The sequence below is a fragment of the Miniopterus schreibersii genome, assembly GCF_964146895.1.
Source record: "Miniopterus schreibersii genome assembly, chromosome: 4".
In the NCBI taxonomy this organism is placed as follows: Eukaryota; Metazoa; Chordata; class Mammalia; order Chiroptera; family Miniopteridae; genus Miniopterus; species Miniopterus schreibersii.
In genome coordinates this window covers 67,374,119-67,394,635 of record NC_138105.1, presented here as the reverse complement: position 1 = coordinate 67,394,635, position 20,517 = coordinate 67,374,119, and the positions used below count along the sequence as shown (strand labels likewise).

The 20,517-nt window shown below is 52.4% G+C and overlaps 1 protein-coding gene across 2 annotated transcripts; it reads left to right on the top strand.

Annotated features, from left to right (window-relative positions):
- The first annotated feature begins 14 nt into the window (after positions 1-14).
- Positions 15-20,494, top strand: LONP1 (lon peptidase 1, mitochondrial). 2 transcript variants are annotated; one of them, XM_081134213.1, is made up of 18 exons: positions 15-463; positions 3,576-3,664; positions 4,328-4,447; positions 6,696-6,927; positions 8,764-8,825; positions 9,588-9,717; positions 10,189-10,272; positions 11,811-12,031; positions 13,564-13,702; positions 14,455-14,633; positions 15,168-15,255; positions 15,666-15,788; positions 15,872-15,988; positions 17,489-17,629; positions 18,008-18,173; positions 18,855-19,072; positions 19,162-19,326; positions 20,125-20,494. In XM_081134213.1, the coding sequence occupies exons 1-18, from the start codon at positions 35-37 to the stop codon at positions 20,299-20,301; spliced, it is 2,880 nt and encodes a 959-aa protein (XP_080990339.1). In that variant the 5' UTR covers positions 15-34; the 3' UTR covers positions 20,302-20,494. The 2 variants fall into 2 exon arrangements, with proteins under 2 accessions (XP_080990339.1, XP_080990340.1); XM_081134214.1 differs by lacking the exon at positions 3,576-3,664 and having other exon boundaries at positions 391-463.
- Positions 20,495-20,517: the final 23 nt, after the last annotated feature.

Genomic DNA, 20,517 nt, shown 5'->3' with positions numbered 1-20,517 from the left:
CGCGAGCCCTGTGCGCCCCCAGGATGGCCGGGCCATGGCGGCGGGCACAGGCTACGTGCGGCTGTGGGGCGCTGCGCGGTGTTGGGCGCTGCGGCGGCCGCTGCTGGCTGTCATCGGGGGGCGGGTCCAAACTGCGACCGGAGCGTGGTTGCCCAGAGGTCGGCGGACCTGCGACACTTCTCCTCCTTGGGCGCTGTGGGGCCGTGGCCCCGCGGCTGCGGGGCAATGGCGGGGGCTTTGGGAGGCAAACAGCCGCGGAGGCAGCGGCGGGGGCGGCGGCGAGGATGCCCCTGAGGGCGGCGTGGAGGATGGTGCCCCCGGCGCCGGGGGCAGCGCAGGCGGCGGGGAAGGTCCCGTCATAACGGCGCTGACACCTATGACCATCCCGGACGTGTTTCCGCACCTGCCACTCATCGCCGTCACCCGCAACCCGGTGTTCCCGCGCTTTATCAAGATTATCGAGGTAATGAGGTCTCCCGCGTTGGCCTCCGTTTCCCCATCTCTGCAAGCAGCGGGTTGGACCGAGAGATCCTTTAGCACCCTCATTCCTCGAAAGTTTTTCAGATACGAAATTTTTCAAAGGCAGGAGTTGGAATTCTTGTCTGCACATCACTGGTTTGGTGAACTGGAGCCAAATTCCTTCTCCTCTAGGATCTCTTAAGGGGAGTTGAACTCGGTGAGTTGAGGACTGTCATAGAAATCCGGCTCAGAGAAGAACAGTCTTGTGGCCCAGTTTCTTTTCTGCAGGTGTTGGTAAATGTTTTGTAACCCTGTCTCCCCAGGGTGGTCTCCCTTCTGGTTATGAGCCCCTTTGGGATCCGGATTCATTCCTTCCTTAAATATTTCTTGACCACTTTCCATGTGCCGAGTTTGGTTCTAGCTGTTAGGGATACTGCCGTAAACAAGACAGACAAGAATTCCTGCCTTTGGAGCTCACATTTTAGCGGGATGCGAGAAGTAATAAACAAGATTAGTAAGTAAAGTATGTGCTGGAAGGCAATAAGTACTACAGGAAATAATAGAGCAAGGGGTGGATGGTACCAGAGACAGAAGGAAGGCGGGAGAGGAATGCTCTCAGAGGGGTACAGCTATGGTTTTTTTCATTCAGCAGAATGTTCTTAATCTACCATGTAGCGAGCACTGAGGATACAGTAGCAAACAAGTCAAACATAGTCCCTGTGCCTAAGGAATTTATGTTCTAATGGAAAGAGGCAGGAAACAAGATCATTGCAGACTAAGAGCCCTAAAGAGAGGGTTGGGTGGGGAACTAGGGTGATGTAATAGAGAGAAAACATCATGAGTGCAAGGAACTTGAGTTTTTAGAGTAGGAAGGACCCAAATGCCTCCCTCCCCCCCCCTTTTTTAATGATGTGGAAACAAGTCCATGGAGGAGAAAGGTTATCTTTTAACTGTCTAAGCAAGGTCATACAATGAGTCAACCGCTGCATTCTGCCTCTAGCCTCGCCTCCTCATTTCCAGTTTCTGCTAAAGAAACCTCAGGGATGCCTTGGAAAGGAACAATGCAGAGGGGCAGCAGCCAGCCAGTGGGGAAGGGACAAGAGATCCCCTTTACCTCCTGTTTTGCACTGCTGATCATATTTGTCTGAGCTACCCTGTGAAGGGCCTTTCTTGATGTTGAGTAGTGGTTACTTGGAGGCCCCAAGGTAAGACCCTGTGGCTGGCTCCACCATCCCTAGTTCTATAACCTTGGGCAAGCTGTTCCTCTGGGCTTCCATTTTCTCATCTATAAAATGGACATACTAGTAGTACTTCCTGTCTTAGAGCTATTGTGGGAGATATATGAGGTGACATGTAAAGGATTTAGAATGGTGCCTGGTGCTTAGTATGCCTCAGCAGTAAGCAGTTGCACCTGTTGTTTCTTATGTGGGGCTCTTCATACATTTCAGAAGCCTGCCTTGGAGATCTCTTTCCCATCTTTGACCCACCTTCAGCAGTCCTCTCTACCCCACGGGGACTGTTCACCAGGTTTGGTCCCTTCAGCCCAGCAAAGTGGCAGATGCCCCTTGTCCCCAGTGCAGAGATAATGATTCTTCTAAGAGATTCTGCCTTCCCACCTGAGCTAGCCAGGAGGGTTAAATGAGTCACGGTGGATAGCATGAGACTGGAGTGTGGTACTCCTTTCTATTGCTGTTACCTTGTTGTTTGTTTTTTTTTAAATATATCTTTATTGATTTCAGAAAGAGGAAGGGAGAGAGACAGAGAGAAACATCAGTGATGAGAGAGTCATTGATCGGCTGCCTCCTGCATGCCCCTGACTGGGGATCGAGCCCGCAACCCGGGCATGTTCCCTGACCAGGAATCGAACCCTGATCTCCTGGATCCTAGAGAATTGAACCCTGATCGCCGCCACTCCCAGCCGGGCTCTGTTGCTGTTACCTTGTAACGAAAAGGGATCCTGCCAAAGAAGGGGAGGTGCTGAGATAGCAGTTAGCTGTTAGCAGAGGAGAAATGAGGAAAATTTCTGTAGACCCAATAAATGTTTCTGAACTTGTTAACCAAGCTCTGTTTACTTCTAAGTTTGTAGTTGACTGCATGGGGCTAACTGCCCCAATAGGTTCTCTTCTTATCAGTGGCCTCTGAGTATAGACTACTGGCTCTTAATTTTTATTGGGTGATGTACCCTCCTAATGGCTGTCACGGACCTTTCCCCTAGGAAAAATGCATCTATAGTATCAGGAATTCCTGGGCTCTAAGTTAAGAGCCACTGTTAGGGGGTGAGTTAAGGCACTGGTTCTCAGATTTCGGTGCTTGGACCAGCAGCATCACCTGGGAGCTTGTTTGGACTGCAAATTCTCAGGCCCTCTTTAGATTTCCTGCATCAGAAACTACAGGCGTGGAGCCTGGCCATCTGTTTCAGCAAGTCCTCCCAGGTAATTCTGATGCATGCTAAAGTTTGAGAGCCATTAAGTTTAGTCAGAGTATGGTCTGGGAATTAACACAGGCTTGAAAGAAATCATTTGAGCCTGAAAAGACATCTGTGCACCACCCCCCATCAACTGTTTCCTAGGAGACATCATTAGCGCTCTGCCTGCCACTGAAATGACATCAAGAAAATGTGCTGTGATCTTGGGGGTTTTGATGATCAATAAATAGGGTAAAGATGTGATTGGGAAATACTTTTAGTGAAAATTAGAGGAAGTTACCAGCCTGTGGGGTAGGCCCCATTTGAATTACGCACGTTTAGTGTAGTTCTTCTCACGGTGATGAAATCAGAACAGTTTAGATTTTCAAGGCCATATATTTTGGCACTGAAACAGCTCTTGAAATTGAACCTTAAATCAGTTTCTTGGTTCTGGCCATTTGTCTCCTTTGAGTTTTCTTTAGGAAGGGGGAGAACCACTGAGGAATGCAGCTGGTCAACCCTGTACCCTCTTCTTCATATATCTGCCTTTTGTTTGGTTTTGATTCAGGGGTTCCCAGACCAGGATGGTTACTGTCCTGGATCAGATTAGCATGTCCCCAGAGAATATAATACAGAAAACGTTAGAGCTGCTGTCAAAATGTCAGCTAGAAAACCTACCCTGCATTTCACTTTGGGGTCATTGTCATGCTAGGTTAAAAATAAGAAGTTGGTTGAGCTGCTAAGAAGGAAAGTCCGTCTTGCCCAGCCATATGCCGGCGTCTTTCTAAAGAGAGATGACACGTAAGTGTAATTTTTCCTTCACTCCTTTGCTAAAGTCACCCTGGAGTGTAGCTCACCACCAGTCTTGCCCCCTAGAATAGCCTGGACCTCTGGCCCTTGACCTGAAAGAAACCAAGCAAAGCCTACAGGGGACTCAGCCAAGAGCCAAGCATCCCTTTATAGTCTGAACTGAAGGCTCAACTTGCAACGCTGGGCTTCATGCGTTGACAAGATGTGTGGGGGATATTAACCTCAAGGAACCTTGATGTTAAAACACACATACCTGCAAGGCCGTTTCAGCACTGAGCTAAGTGGGCAGATATCACAACTTTGGATACCTCCACTTTGACTCCTGGTAGAAATTAGTTCCACTTCTGAGTTAGAAGTCTAGGGTGTCCTGAGCAGGCTCTGTCATGGGATTGTGTAATGGAATAAAAATTCCATGTGGCACGCCTCACGGCCAGCTTGGCCAGGAGCTGCTCACTTGTGCAGTTACAACTGATGTTCCTTAGCTGGCAGGTACTTTACTAGGCTCCAGAGCCCCTGTGGGAGCGAGAAGGTCACACTTGGTTTTCAGTCCAGGCCGGTTGAGTTTTTCATTTCCCTCCTCCCTCCTAACCTGAGAGACTCCATGGGTATCAGAGCCCCTGTGCCAATGTTCCTTTGTGTCTTTCTCTCCCTCAGTAATGAGTCCGACGTGGTTGAGAGCTTGGATGAGGTCTACCACACAGGGACGTTTGTCCAGATCCACGAGATGCAGGACCTTGGCGACAAGCTACGCATGATTGTCATGGGACACAGAAGGTTAGGGGCCGGAGCATGGGGAGCACTAGTGGGGGTGGTTCTGAGTTCCCCCAGGTCCCAGCACTGCCTGCCCTTCTCAGCCCTGCAGCCTGGTCACTGCAGCCAGGCCAAAGCTGGAGGTGGGGACTAAGATATGTTCTTTCTGGAACCTCCTTTCTCAGAGTTCCCTTGTTAAAGTGACAGCATAGGTGGTCACTGAGAAGTTGTTTCTTCCTTTGTTTTTTAATACTTTAAAAAAAAAAAAGTTTTATTGATTTGGGGGGGGGAGGAAGAGGGATAGAGAGACAGAAACATTGATGAGAGAGAAACATCATCAATTGGCTGCCTCCTGCACACCCCCTACTGGGGATCAAGCCTGAAACCCGGGCATGTGCCTTGACCAGGAATCTAACTGGTAACCTCTTGATTCATGGGTTGATGCTCAACCACTGAGCCAAACTGACCAGCTTTTTGTTGTTGTTAATCCTCACTTGAGGATAATTTTTCCATTGATTTTTAGAGAGGGAGAGAGAGAGAGAGACATTGGTGAGAGAGATGCATCAATTGGTTGCCTCCCACATGTGTCCCGACTGGGGCTGGGTACCGAACCTGCAACTAAGGCACACATCCTTGACCCTTTGGTGCATGAGCCGATGCTCCAGCTACTGAGCCACACTGGCCAGGGTGAGAAGTCGTTTCTTTAATGCATGTTATTCAAAAAAGCATCACAAAAACAGAAAATAACAAGTTGCCTCATGTCTCATGTCTAGGTGTCTGCCTTTCACAGTCTGGCTTGCTTTTCTTCCAGATGCTCTTGTCTGCATTTGCCCGCAGATAATGCTGTATTGTTATTCTTAGCAATTTGTAGTTTTTCTCTCAGACACGTTTCCTTGTCAGTCCATGGAATTTTTATCTATGATAAAAATCTGTCAAAGGGCTGCATACGCTTGTAAGCCCAGTTTAAGCCCTTGTGCTGTCACAGTTAATAAAGAAAAATCTGCAAGATCAGCTCAGGGTTAAAGCTGTCTATAGAGAAACTAACCAGCTTTACAAATTTGTTCCAAGCAACATTGGTCCTCTGAGACACCTCACAAGAGTCCTGTGGCCAAATATGAGAAACATGTCAGAGTGCGAGCTGTTATTGTGTAGTGAAGATGTAGTGAATGTTCTGAAAAGCCCCTCATTGGAGACTCTTGACAGCGTTTATTGAATCTAGAGTTCTCCCCCCTTTTTTCTCACAGAGCCATTTTCTTGTGTCAGCCAGGCAGCACCCCCAGAACACAGTCTGGGGAAAGGGCCTGTGCTGGACCCTGATTTTGTGAAAGCCTTGGTGGCAGTCCCCTGCACTGAGCCTCCACACCCCTTCATCTGTTCCCTCTAGAGTCTGTTTTAGGGAAGAGGCTGCTCCTCTGTGTCCTGGAAGGACTCGTGAGCCAGAGGAAACAATAAGATGCAGTCAGAATTAATAAAAGCTTGTGGCTTCTAACTGCCTTGCCGGCCTGTGAGGTGCCTTATAGAACGATCCTAACTCCTGAGGCTGGGCCTCCTTTTCTCTGTGCACCTTGCTGATGACAGCTGGGTACTGGTTGTGCATCTGTGGTGGCTGTCAGGCCGTCCCTTTGAGGAAGGAACCATAGTTAGTTACCTGTGTGACAGAAGGGAGGTGGCACAAGTCATTTAACACCTGGAGCCTGGTGTCCTCCAGGACCTCTGGTTAAGTGAAGAGATAGGCTAGGGGCCGCCTTGTGGAGCACCCCCTAGTGGGGAGGACACAGGGTCATGAAAAGAGGTCACAAGCTGAAATCAGATGGTGGTGGGTGCTTTGGGAAGGAAATGAAGATGAACAGGTTGATGGGTGTGTGTGGTGGGGTTCTGGCCTCTTTGAGGAGGTGCACTTGAATGGAGACCTGAACAATACGAAGGAGTGAGCTCCAAGGTGAGGGAGGGGCAGGCAGAATCCCAGAGATGGGCTCTCTGCTGAGCTGGCAGCTCATGATGGTCCCCAGAACTGGTTACTGCTGGTTTAATCATCAGTTTGTAGATGATAGTGGGGCACTGGTGTGGGAAATGGAATGGACAGGTCTGCTGGAGCCCAAGGACAGAGGGGGACACTGGTCTTGGGGTTCTGAGGAAGTCACTCAGTCTCCAGATCCAGAGCTCATAGTTGCCTGACCCAGCAGGACCCTTAGTTGTCAGCACTGGGGAGCCTCTCCAGGGCAGGGCCCCTCCCAACCTCAGCAGCTTCACCTCTGCCTTGCTCCCGCTTCAGGATTCACATCAGCAGACAGCTGGAGGTGGATCCGGAGGAGGCCGAGGCTGAGAACAAGCAGAAGCCCCGCCGGAAGCCCAAGCGGAGCAAGAAGGAGGCTGAGGAGGATCTGGGTTCCAGGCGCCAGATGGAGGTGGTGGTGGAGCCTAACTCAGGCGCCCCCAGTGAGGTGCTCATGGTGGAAGTAGAGAATGTTGTCCATGAGGACTTCCAGGTCACAGAAGAAGTGAAGGTAAGTCAACACTCCTGAGTAAGGGTCTACCCTGTCGCAGCACTCAAATTGTTTTAGAGTGCAAAGCATACTTTTCCTCCCAAGTCATTGGGAGAAACTGGGATAAGAAAGGTAAAGGAAATCGACTGGGGTCCTTAGCTGCTCTCGAAAGAGGCAGGGTTTGAACCCAGCCTGCGATCTCTGGGCAGATGCCTCCAGCCTGTGAGGTGCCTCCCAAGCAGGGCACATTCACCAGGAACCCGGGCTCTGAGACAGGAAAGAAGCAGCCTCCTGACCACCTTGGCCCCCAGACCTAGGCTTACCTGCCTTCCTCATGGTGAGGCAGCGAGGCAGCTGCCAAGGTGGGAGTGGGAGTGTCCTTCCACCCGTTCTTCTAGTGCAGGTTCTAGACAGGGTGACCTGCTTCCAATGGGTAGGGATATAGCTAATAGCTTTGGTCTGGTCCTGAGGCACTGTGGGGTTTTTTTTTTTCTTTTCTTTTTTTAATTGATTTTTAGAAGCAGGGGGGAGAAACAGCTATTCATTACACTTATTTGTGCACTTCGGTTGATTCTTATATGTGCCCTGACCAGGGATCAAACCTGCAACCTTGATGTATAGGGACCATGCTCTAACCAACTGAACTACCTGGGGCTCTGTGGGAAGGAGTGCTGTGATTGATTGATGATGTCTGCTCTCGGTGCTGGATGGGGCTTGGCTGCATTTGCCACTGGCCTGTACCAGCAGTCCACAGGGCCACACAGGGTCCTTGAGAGCAGCGCTGTTTGGGAAAACCTTCCATGGTGGTGGAAATATTCTGTAATTCTGCTCCATTAGCTGCCTGTGGCTGTTAAGTACTTTATGGCTGGTGTGACTGAGGAACAGTGTCTATTTAAATGTGAATAGCTACCAGTGGCTAGTGGCTGCCGAACTGAGGTGTGGCTTTGTATGTCATAAACAGCACAGCTTCAGAGTTTCCTATGAGGATCTTGTAGTGAGGGAAAGATAAACACATAGATGGTGTGATGAAAAGAATTGAGGACCTTGGAGAGACAGCATACTCATCCATGTTCATGCAGGTGCGCTGGACCTCTAGCTGGCTATTCTGGTTCCTTCTACAAAGATCAACTCAGGCAATTCAGGGACAAACCCAGTAATTAGAGACCAGGAGATTACACTGAAAAATCCCAGCTGTTGTGGCTTTTTGCTTAATGCCCACTAGTGCCCTCATTGGAGCACAATATGCTGGGAACCGTGGCCTTCTGAAAACAAATGAGACATGAGTTTGTATGTCATAAACTGCCTGGTGGTCCTGCCAGAACAAGACTAGCTTCACTGTGGCAGGGAACAAAAGCAAGAAGGAAATTAGTATCCATGGTGTCCACAGCATAGGACTCACACCTCTAAAGAGACCTGTGGTGCGGGTCCAGAAGGGAACAGGCTGAGAGCCTTAGTGACTCACAGGCAGGTCCCAGACAAAGAAGTCACAGCCAGAGTGTTTTGCGGCCAAGGTTGAGAAGGAGTGTTGGTTGTGAGGATAGTGCTTAAAAGAATAAAGAAGACCCCCGCACCATCTGTAATAGTGTCAACAATAAAAAGAAAGACGAAAAAGGAAATCCCCTCTCTTTTCCCACCAAACGCCTCATTCTAAGATCAGAGCGGTGTAAGGAGTCAGAGTTGGTTTTAGTATATGCTCACTTGGTCCTGTGTCCCTGTGACTGGTGAATTCGGGCTCTCCTCCTGGACCTCTGAGGCCATCTTTGGCCAGGACCAGGTGAGAGGGGCTCTCCAGGGCCACAGTGGGCACCCTCTTCCCCCCAGCCCCAGTGACCCATGGCAGCCTTCTCGTTTACCCAGGCCCTGACAGCTGAGATCGTGAAGACCATCCGGGACATCATCGCCTTGAACCCGCTCTATAGGTTGGTGTTCAGTGCCCTCCCCAACCTGAGTGTGAATGTAGCCCTTCCTGAGGCCAGGCTGGGCTCTCTCTTTGGCACGTAGGTTGGCAGAAGTTTTTCTCAAGGGTAAAAATGTAGAAAACCTTTTGGGGGCGGGAATTTGAGACCCAGGGCCCAAATTCCTGTGCAGGGGAAACCTCCTTCCTCTGGGGTGGGGACAGCTTACCTGGCCCAGGTTCTTTTCCTTCTTCCTGCTAACAAGGTCCTGGATTTGGCTGGTAGCCTTTGTTGTCATTACCTTGGGTGAAGGGGAATCTCATGAGGGGTTACCATGTGGCTGCCAGAGGGGGCTTCCATCTGGGCTTGGGGGCATTAGTCTCATGACTCTAGAACAGGAGGTGCCACTAGCCCTTTTTTTTTGATCCTTACCCAAGGATACTTTTTCCATTGCTTTTCAGAGAGAGTGGAAGGGGGGGCCAGAGAGAGACAGACACATCAATTGGTTGCCTCCTGCATGTGCCCCAACCAGGGCCGGGGATTGAGCCTGCAACCAGATATGTGCCCTTGACTGGAATCGAACATGAGACGTTTTAGTCTGCAAGCTGATGCTCTAACCACTGAGCAAAACTGGCTAGGGCCCCACTGGCCTTGAAGCTGGTGAGGCCCAGATGTAGCTCTGGCTCTCCATGCTGCTAAGGACAAGGAGACTGAAGTCCAGCAGAGTGAAGTCCCAGCTACTGCCTGGTCCTCGTGCCCCATGACGATGTCCCTCTTCCCTTCCAGAGAGTCTGTGCTGCAGATGATGCAGGCAGGCCAGAGGGTGGTGGACAACCCCATCTACCTGAGTGACATGGGTGCTGCATTGACTGGAGCTGAGTCCCATGAGCTGCAGGATGTCCTAGAGGAGACCAACGTGAGTGCTGCCTGTCCACATGTGCACTGTGCTGGTCCTTTTCTGCACATTTGGCCGCTTCCCAGCCTGGCTGGTGTTCTCAGCTCCATTTTTGGGATGATTTTATGTTAACACATGTCCTTCAGTCCACATCCAGCTCCCTCATTCTTTTTAACAGCTGCATAGTACTTCAATGGGTGGTATACATTATTTAGTGGGTGGCATATTTGGGTTATTTCCAGTCTTTTGTGATTACAAACAACACCTGTACAGCTTATAGAGCTGCTGGAGTTTGTCTGTAGAAGGTGTTTCCAGAACTGGATTTGTTGGAACAGGGATGCATGCCTCTTTTTGTTAAGGCATGGCTAGCAATCTGTTCCAGTTTGGGATCCCTCCAGCAGCAGCTTGCAGAGTGTCCATCCCCCCGCCCCCATCGCACGCAGATGGACAACCACTTCTGATTGTCCTCTCACCTCTTTCCTTTTTTGGCAGATTCCTAAGCGGCTATATAAGGCCCTGTCCCTCCTTAAGAAGGAGTTTGAGCTGAGCAAGCTGCAGCAGCGCCTGGGGCGGGAGGTAAGTGGGGCAGGGGCAGCCCTGAGCTGAGAAAGCACCTGTGCTGTGAAACTCATTAGATTAAAACTTACAACTGAGCCTGGCGGTGTGTAGCTCGGCAGTTGATCCAGGATCCAGGAGATCGTGGTTCAATTACCGGTCCGGGCACATCCCAGGGTTGCAGGTTCAATCCCCAGTAGGGGGCATGCAGGAGGCAGCGGATCAATGACTCTCTCATCATTGATGTTTCTATCTCTTTCCCTCTCCTTTTCTCTCTCTGAAATCAATAAAGACATTAAAAAAACAAACAACAGCTGCTGCCAGTGGCTGAACCCAGAGACAGAGGTCTCCATCTGACCATCCTCCTTCGAGGGGGAAGAGTTCTCTGCCTCAGAGTCCTGGAGAAAATGCTCGAAATTGGGAATCAGACTGGGAAAGGTTGCAAAGCTGTTTACTAAGACTTGACTGTTTGAAGCTCACCTTCCCAATTTTGGGCAAATCCATGGACCACCTGGATTGTTAGTTACTTAAAAGTCATATAGTTTCCTAGATGTGACTCAATGTTTCAGTTAGGTTTTATGTTAGAAAAAAATTTCACATCTTTTTTTTTTTTTTTTTACTCCCACTGGAGGATATTTTTATTGATTTTTAGGAGAGGAGAGAGAGAGATGTTGAATGGTTGCCTTGTACACTCCCTGACCAGGGATCAAACCCACATCTAGGTATGTGCCCTGACTGGGAGTCAAACCCGCAGTCTTTTTAATGTATGGGACGATGCACCAACCAACCGAGCCACCTGGCCAGGGCACATCACATCTTTCTTTGGGAAGCCTGTAACACCTGGTTGTTAATACACGGCAACTTGCAAAGTAAATACTGCAGGACACTAGGCAGGTGCTGGTGCTAACGCAGCATTCAGAGCTGTGTCCTGCTGCCCTGTCCGTCTGAATTGTGGGAGATGCATTGGCATCAGTCCAAGCTCCCCTTGTCATTCAGGATGGAAAAGCAAATTCTTTTATTATCGTTATTTATCGCAAGGCCCACGCTCGGGAAGACTTTGGTTAAAGATGGAAGGAATTGCACCCTGGCCATGCTCAGTGGTTAGAGCATCAGCCTGTGCACTGGAAAATTGAGGGTTTGATTCCTGGCCGAGGGCACGTATCAGGGTTGCAGGCTCCATCCCCGCCCCGGTCAGCCCGTTCAGGAGGCAACCAATTGATGTTCTTTCTCACATCTATGTCCCTCCCCTCCCCTCCCCTCCCCTCCCCTCCCCTCCCCTCCCCTCCCCTCCCCTCCCCTCCCCTCCCCTCCCCTCCCCTCCCCTCCCCTCCCCTCCCCTCCCCTCCCCTCCCCTCCCCCACTCTAAAAATCAATGGAAAAAATATCCTCACTCCTTGGATGAGGATTTTTTACAAAAAAAAAAGATGGGAGGAATTGGAGGCTGTATGCACTTGGTTTCTTTTTCTGAGTCCCGAGGCGGCAGCAGCCCTACCAGCCCTTATTAGCCTGTGAACATCCTGTGTGCGCTCTGGGCTCATGGCAGCTGCTTGGCCCTGCAGGTGGAGGAGAAAATCAAGCAGACGCATCGCAAGTACCTCCTGCAGGAGCAGCTGAAGATCATCAAGAAGGAGCTAGGTCTGGAGAAGGAGGACAAGGATGCCATTGAAGAGAAGTTCCGTGAGCGGCTGAAGGAGCTTGTGGTCCCCAAGCATGTCATGGACGTAGTGGACGAGGAGCTGAGCAAGCTGGGCCTGCTAGACAACCACTCCTCGGAGTTCAAGTGAGTGCCTGGGGCGCCAATGCCGTCTCTCTGTCACGTCTGGCCCTCGGAAAAGCCTGTGACCTGGCAGGTTCTGGGACTCCAACCCTGAAAGCCAAGAGGGCACGGGCACTTGCTGTATTAAACAGCACTTGGCACGCATCAGTCCTCTCATATTGCCCTGTGTGGAACCTTCCTTTGTCACCCCCATTTCACAGATGAAGAAGTCAGGTTTCAGGGTCTCCAAGCTGGTAGATGGGGACAGGGATTTGAATCCAGGGATGTATGGCTCTGAGCCAGTTCTTCCAGCTGGGACCAGGAGTCCCTGAACCATCACCCCAAAGCTACCCTCTTCCCCTGGCTTCTGTCTCCTGGCCTCTCTCTTGCTGCTTTGAGAGCCAAGAAGTGAGCATGTCTTGTTTGGGGACGAAGCCTTGCCTGGTGGTCCTTGTCCCTCACATGGTCGCTGTGAGTCAGGATGGCTGCCTAGGGTTTGGGCCGAAAGGCTCAGGACCTGTGGGATTCTTCTGGCTCTGCCTGTGGTGTCAGATCCCAGAGACTGAGCATTGATCCTAGGCAGTTTGTGGGCTGGCCAGGTCCTGGAACAGCCCCTCTGAAGGGAGGACCCGAGCACCAGGCCCTGAGTTCCTGCTGGGCTAGGCCCCTTCCTGGCTCAGGATGTCTGGAGAGGGTTGGGCTCTTTCCACAAGGACCCTGGGAAATGCTGGTGCCTCCATTCCAGAGACAGCCTGGCTTTTTTTGCTCAGGCAGCTAATAAGCTTTTCATGCTGCTGTTGCAAGTGTTTATAAACTAGAGTCTTAAAACAACACGAATTAATCTGTTTTTTTAAATATGTCTATATTGATTTTAGAGAGAGGAAGGGAGAGAGAGAGAGAGAGATAGAAACATCAATGATGAGAGTCATTGATCAGCTGCCTCCTGCACGCCTGCTGCTGGGGATTGAGCCTGCAACCTGGGCATGTGCTCTGACCGGGAATTGAACCTTGATCTCCTGGATCCTAGGTTGATGCTCAACTGCTGAGCCACGCCAGCCAGGCCAACATGAACTAATCTTACAGTCTCTCTTATAAGGACAATTGTGAGGGGCCTCTTTTAGGCCCAGGTAGCTGCTGTCCGTGATATATAACTCCCAGCCCAGGGGTTACTCTCTTAGTGGTGCTGACCTGCTACCATCCAGGCTTTAGTCTCCCCACTTGCCCTGGGTTAGGTTTCTCCTCCCCCTCCCCCCGTTCTAATCACTGCCCCTTCCATGGTGTTGGACCCTGAGCATTCCCCATGCTCCCCATGTCTCTAGTCTGGTAAATGAGCCTGGCACTTGTTCCAGGAACCAGGCCACTTCCCAGGTGTGGCCCACGCTGAGATGGCTTTCCATAGTGGTGACAGCTTTCCATAACGGTTAACAGCCTGCCGTGAAGGTGCACTGTTGTAGTTCACTCTTTGAGCTCGGTGGGTACCAGCTACATGGATTTGCAACAGCAGGGGTCAGGTGCTCGCTGAGTCCCACTTACCACTCTGGTCTGTCCTGTGGCAGCGTCACCCGCAACTACCTGGACTGGCTGACGTCCATCCCCTGGGGCAAGTACAGTGATGAGAACCTGGATCTGGTCCGGGCCCAGGCAGTGCTGGAGGAGGACCACTATGGGATGGAGGACGTCAAGAAACGCATCCTGGTGAGGCAGCCTGTACCCTCTCCCATGGGCCCCGGGGACCTGGGCACAAGTCAGCCTAATCCTCCACTGGGCACCATACTCCCACCTCCCAGACACTTGGTCATTGCACCTAGGGTGGGTGCTGAGAGGCATGGTCTGTAATGGTCTGGATTTGTACATGGGTGCTGGTTGTCTCAGGGGCTGGGGCCCAGGATCCCCGCTACTCATGCTGTGGGGGTTACCCATAGGAGCCCCCTGGTGAATGGGGGGTTCTGGAGGTACGCAGGGGCTCAGGAAGGTAAGGGATGGAGGGCTCTGGCCAGAGGTGTTGGATTGGCTCAGAAATGTCAGGGGCTGCCAGGGCTGGCTTACCCTGCTCCAGGGGCTCAGAGATTTACAAGGGGGAGAAAATGGGCCTGGCTGAGGGAATTGGAGCATGGTGAGACCGGGAGAGAGAGAGGAGGCATTTGTGATCCATGATGTGGAAGGAAAGGGCATGTTAAGTGGGAGAGCTGCCTCATGGGCCTGTACAGTGGTCACCCATGTTCTCCTGGCATCTACTTGTCTTATTGGTGGCACAGGTTGTCCCTCCCTGTGGCAAATGACACCTTCAGTCAGCTTGGTTCCTCCAGGAAAGGCTTTGTCCCTTCTCCCAGCCCCCAGAAACCTAGAAGTTATGAGAAGGTGGCCAGGCTCATGTCAGGGACAGCCCTTGCTCAGAACAAAGGCAGCAAGTGACTGAATGTCTCATGAGAACCCACCTCTGCCCATAGGAGTTCATTGCTGTCAGCCAGCTCCGAGGCTCAACCCAGGGCAAGATCCTCTGCTTCTACGGCCCCCCTGGTGTGGGCAAGACAAGCATTGCCCGTTCCATCGCTCGCGCCCTGAACCGAGAGTACTTCCGTTTCAGTGTTGGGGGCATGACCGACGTGGCTGAGATAAAGGGGCACAGGTAGGCCCAGCCTTCTCCGCTCCTGGCTTACTCCAGCCTCCTGAGTCTGCTCCTGCCTTTGTTAAAGTGATTTTGGTGGCAAGTAGTAAACTCCACTCACACTGGAGTAACTGAAAAGTTCAGGCATCGTTCTAATCTTGCCCTGCCCAGTGACCCTGAGGCCTGATAGGCCCCTGCCTGCTGTCCCTAGTTGAGGACCCAGGTGTTGGGGATGTTCTTGGTGCCGGTGCCTGGCTGCTCCCAGCCCCTCTTGGTCTGTTGGGTTTCACTGGATATGAGGTGCCAACTTGGGGAATGGGTCTGAGTGAGACCTGGCTGTGAATCTGTGTTCCTGTCCCAAATCTGATCTGGGGTAGGAGGTTGGGGGTGACAGAGTGCTCTGCAGATCGGCATAGCTCAAAGCAGCCAGCATTTTCCCCCAGAGGGCTCGCGGCACACTGAGGTCCTGGATCTCTAAGGGAGCTGGGCTTGGGAGTGCTCATGTGGCCCCTGGTGGATGAGGCACTGACTGCCCAGCTATGCCCTCTTCCCCAGGCGGACATATGTGGGCGCCATGCCTGGAAAGATCATCCAGTGCCTGAAGAAGACCAAGACGGAGAATCCCCTGATCCTGATAGATGAGGTATGTGTGGGCCCGGGAAGGCTGAGTTGTGGCTGAGCTTCCCTGAGGTCAAACCCTGAGGCCCTCCTAGCTAGCCCAGAGCTCCTGGCAGTCCTCACCAGGCAGAATCTGTGTCAAAACGAAACCCATGGCCCTTGTGGTTTTGATGGTCCCTGAGTCACTGTGGGTGGCCTCACTGCAACAAGGCCATCTCATGACACTAGCCTCTCCCCTGCCCCAGAGGATCCCATGTCTGCTCACAGCCATGCTGTGAGGTCAGTCGTCCTGTCCTTGCTCAGGGCTTACCCAGTCCTGGCCCCCAGTGCAGGTGGGTTCTGGGCCCACCTGGTCCCCCCACCTCATTGTCTGGTGAGCAGGTATAAAGGGTAGGACCAGATGCCAACACCATCTGTCTTCTGATGCCCTTCCAGGTGGATAAGATTGGCCGGGGTTACCAGGGGGACCCCTCGTCAGCACTGCTGGAGTTGCTGGATCCTGAGCAGAACTCCAACTTCCTGGACCACTACCTGGACGTGCCCGTGGACTTATCCAAGGTGCGTGCCCTGCCTGGGGGCTGGCCCTAGCAGGGAGAGTCACGGCAGCCAGTCCTTCAGCACCTCACCACCACCTTCCCCAGGTGCTGTTCATCTGCACGGCTAACATCACCGAGACCATCCCGGAGCCACTGAGGGACCGAATGGAGATGATCAATGTGTCAGGCTATGTGGCCCAGGAGAAGCTTGCCATTGCAGAGGTGAGGCCAGGCATCCCCAGTCTGTCCAGGTCCTGGGAAGGGGGTGCCCCACTGTGGCTCAGGCTCAAGGAACATCTGAAATGCACAGTAATACTGGGCACTTAGTCGAGTTGGGGGTACAGTCCACGGCGACCCTGCTCTCGGAGCTCCCATTCCAGGAAGAAACAGGATAAATATGTGATCCTTTGTGAAGTGTGACCGAAAGAAACAGGAGTGTTATAAACTATTTGTATAATCTCACACCTCTGACGCCAAGTGTGGGGTGTTTCCCCACACTGTTCAGTTTTCCCACAATTCAGTGACACTTCTCAGGGTTAGTGGCAGACTTTACAGGTTCAGGGCTTATCCCACAGAACTGCCCCAACTACAGACACCACTCAGGTCCCGGCCTCTCCTCTGACTGACCAGCTATGAAGCAGGGTTCTTACAACCTCCTCCTCAGGTTTGATAGTTTACTAGAACAGCTTACAGAACTCAGGAAAACAGTTTAGTTTACTGGTTTATTATATGGTATACACATTGGGAACAGCCCAAAAAGAGTGACACAGGACAAGGCACTGGGAAGTGGTGCAGAGGGGAGTCTTGTATTTCCATTTCACTGTTTTCTTTCTGGAAAGGGTTTCTCCCCCTGGATGCCTTTGCTGCTCTGAGACAGGCACTGGGCCCCAGATTTCAGGGCCCAGGGGGAGGGAGGGGACGAGGAGCTCCTAGCTGAGGGGATAGCAGGGGTGCTGGGACTCCTTGCCATGTCCGTCCTCCATCCACAAGGACTCAGCTGGGTGAAGGATGGGCTGACTTAGGGGTCTGGGTGGGGGCTTCCTTCAACCCCCTGAAGGGCCAACAGGAGGGACACGGACTCCTGGGGGCTCCAGGGTCAATCGCAGTGTCAGTCGGCTCTGTCCCCTACCTAGTGCTCAGGATTGTATCCATTGACTGCTGTACGGCAGTTGTGCTGAACTGTGGGTGACCGTGGAGCCTCTGACTGCTCCCTGTCTGCTCAGGGCAGCAGCTACATAACCTGACACACAGGCCCTTGGTCTGTATGTGGGGAGCCCAGGGATCAGGGAAGCCTTCCTGGAGGAAGTGACATCTAAGATGACATCTGGAGGGAGTATCAGAATTGGATCTGGGCAGAGGATGCAGCAGGAGCAGGGATGGCTGGCTGGGGGTCTGTAGGTTGTGGGCCCACTGTTCAGGGTCCTGGCACCCACTGAGTTATGCTGAGACACTCTTGTTATCCCTCCAAGCCTTACTGGCTCCTCTCACCCATGAGGTGACACCCTTTACCCTGCCCTGACACCGTTTTTGGATGGCTCCAACTCTCCCAGGGACCAGAGCTCTGTGAAGGCAGGCCCTGGGTCTACCTCAGTCCTATCTTTACCAGCAAGGAATCTGTGGCTGGGTGGTGGGCCCTGGGTCCTGAGACCCAGGGATGGTGGGGTTGGGGGCATGAGGGGGGGAAATCCCCAGGAAAGTCCTGACAGAGCTCTCCTCCCTCAGCGGTACCTGGTGCCTCAAGCCCGCGCCCTGTGCGGCCTGGATGAAAGCAAGGCCAAGCTGTCATCGGACGTGCTGACCGTCCTCATCAAGCAGTACTGCAGGGAGAGCGGCGTGCGCAACTTGCAGAAGCAGGTGGAAAAGGTGAGCCTAGAGGATGTGATGTGACTGAAGTGAGCCAGACACAGGGCAGATGCTGTCTGATCCCACTCATGCGAGGCCCACAGGAGTCAGACTCAGATATAAAAGTAGAATAGTGGGTGCAAGGGGCTGGGGAGTTGGTGTTTAATGAACAGTTTCAGTTTGGGAAGCTGAGATTCTGGAGATGGATAGTGGGGATGGTTGTACTGTGTGAATGTACTTAATGCCATTGAGCTGAGCTCTTAGATGTGGTTACAATGGTACATTTTTTATGTGATGTGCATTTTACACAAATTTAAAATTAAAGCAAAAAGAGCAGATGGAGGTGGTGAGTGCGGGCCTGCGACGGGGCTGCCCATCACCCTGCTGCACCTGCCGCAGGTCTTAAGGAAGTCCGCCTATAAGATTGTCAGTGGTGAGGCCGAGTCGGTGGAGGTGACACCTGAGAATCTGCAGGACTTTGTGGGGAAGCCGGTGTTCACCGTCGAGCGCATGTATGAAGTAACACCACCTGGCGTGGTCATGGGGCTGGCCTGGACCGCCATGGGTGAGTGCTATACATCCCATCATGTGTTCGCTGGGACAAGTTTGTACCTGAGCCTTTAGCTTATTGCTTGAATGCCCTTGGCTGACTGCTGGCATACAGTGAGGCCAAGGGAACTGGCGCTGTTGGAAAGGTGGGGCCACAGGGTGGCAGGTGTACTCCATGAGCTTTATTTAGGTGATGCTTTGACAGGTTTGCACGTGTGACAGTCCTTCACAGCATGAGACCCTGGGACACCAATCCAGCAGGGGAAGGGGTCAGAGGGGAACTTCTGTGCCCAGGTGACATTGCTCAGCCTGGGGGTTCAGTCTGTTATAGCCCAGGGGTGGTTCTGTCAGTGGCTGGCAGGGGTTGGGCGCAGCATTATGCAGTTTGTGTAAAGGAACTGGGCTCTGGACCACAAACTTTGCTTATTTGGCCTATATGTAAAGCTATTGTGTAAGAATTTGTGTCTAGTGTGGAGGTACACGGTGTAGGGCCAATACACAATGGTTCCCTTATGTCATCGGCACATGACACATGAAGGAGAAGGCGCTAGGCTGAGGAGAGTTGGGCAAGGAAGTGTTGGTGGGGGGGGGGCGGACGACGATGACTCCCTAAAGTGGCGCAGTATTGAGGGAGTGGCTGTCTTGGGAATCTGAACTGTCCCAGAGCTCACAGGCCTTACACACTGATGTCTTCCAGGAGGCTCCACGCTATTTGTTGAGACATCTCCAAGGCGGCCACGGGAGAAGAACGGCAAGGGGGACAAGGATGGGAGCCTGGAGGTAACAGGCCAGCTGGGGGAGGTGATGAAGGAGAGTGCCCGCATCGCCTACACCTTTGCCAGGGCCTTCCTGATGCGACATGACCCCACCAACGAGTACCTGGTGACTTCACACATCCATTTGCATGTGCCAGAGGTGAGCCACAGTGCCACCCCCCACCCCCAGCTCCAGGCCTGCCTGCCTTGCATTAGGCTTGTTCACCACCCACTACTTCTCCCCACCAGGGCGCCACCCCCAAGGATGGTCCAAGTGCTGGGTGCACCATCGTCACTGCTCTGCTATCACTGGCCATGGACAGGCCAGTGCGGCAGAACCTGGCCATGACAGGCGAAGTCTCCCTCACAGGCAAGATCCTGCCAGTGGGCGGCATCAAAGAGAAGACCATTGCGGTGAGTACTGTGCCATCCCCCTTTCCCGCTGGGGCTCTCTGCATAGAGCCCCATACTGCCATACAGTCAGTTATGTGACAGGTAAGTCACCATTCACATCACAGACCAGGTGATGGCCTACTTTACAGAGTGGGCATGGGATTTGGACCCAGAGCTAGGTGGCTTGGAGCCTGTGTTGAACTGACTGTCCCAGATGCCCCCTCCACAGTGCCTCTCAGTCTTTTCAAAACAGTGGAGAATGTTCTAGGTTTCCCTATAGAAAGAGCCCCCATCTAAGTTCTGTGGGCAGGAATGGGGTCTCCAGCTTTCTCACTGCCCACTTGACCTGGCACCAAGAATCACGGTACTGAAAAACCTCTCCAGTCTCACAGGGTACTATATGTAAGTTGAAGGACTGTGGTAGTTGTTGGGGAGATGTCTGCCCTGGGCAGGCCCTTCATTCCCTACATGCCCACCTCCTCCTTGCAGAGCCCCACTGTCTCCTGAGCCTCCACTGCTCTTTATTGTACAGATTGGGCAGTGGGACTCGAAAATTTTAAAGTTAGCTACATTTTCAAAATTGCTTTCCCCCAGCTTTCATTGCATTTTTAGGTGCCCAACCTCCACAGGTAAAGCAGTAGTGCTGTGACTGATTCAGGGCCATGCCTGGTGGACTCAGGAGGATCCACACTCCAAGAGCCCCAGGCTTCTTCAGCAGAAGCCAGTGCTTTTTCCTTGGGCCTCAGTGCCCTCATCTGTGACGCAGGGTTAGGGTTAGCCTTCCTGGACTAACCTGTGGTCCCCCCCCCTGCATCCCAGGCCAAGCGCGCTGGAGTGACATGCATCATCCTGCCAGCAGAAAACAAGAAGGATTTCTATGACCTAGCTGCTTTCATCACTGAAGGCCTGGAGGTCCATTTTGTGGAGCACTACTGTGAGATCTTTGACATCGCCTTCCCCAAGGAGCAGGCGGAGGCCCTGGCTGTGGAGCGGTGATGGCGGCCTAGGTACTGCCGGTGCCAATAGGCCCATCCTGAGCTGAAACCGCACTGCAGGGGACGGGCTCTGGGCAGTTGAGCCGCCAGGAGACTCAGCAAGTGGCCTGGAACCCAAGGACCTCAATTATGGCGTAATCACGGAATCTGACACACACGAACTATTTAATTATGATTAAAGACCATTTCCAGTATTGCCTGTCTGTTGCTTCTTTCT

What these genes read in the sequence shown, in the direction of transcription:
- LONP1 (XM_081134213.1), top strand. Translation starts at nt 35, where the DNA reads ATGGCGGCGGGCACAGGCTACGTGCGGCTGTGGGGCGCTGCGCGGTGT. An exon ending in CCCTGATCCTGATAGATGAG is followed by an intron (nt 15,256 to 15,665) that starts GTATGTGTGGGC and finishes ATGCCCTTCCAG; the next exon opens with GTGGATAAGATTGGCCGGGG. An exon ending in TGCCCGTGGACTTATCCAAG is followed by an intron (nt 15,789 to 15,871) that starts GTGCGTGCCCTG and finishes CACCTTCCCCAG; the next exon opens with GTGCTGTTCATCTGCACGGC.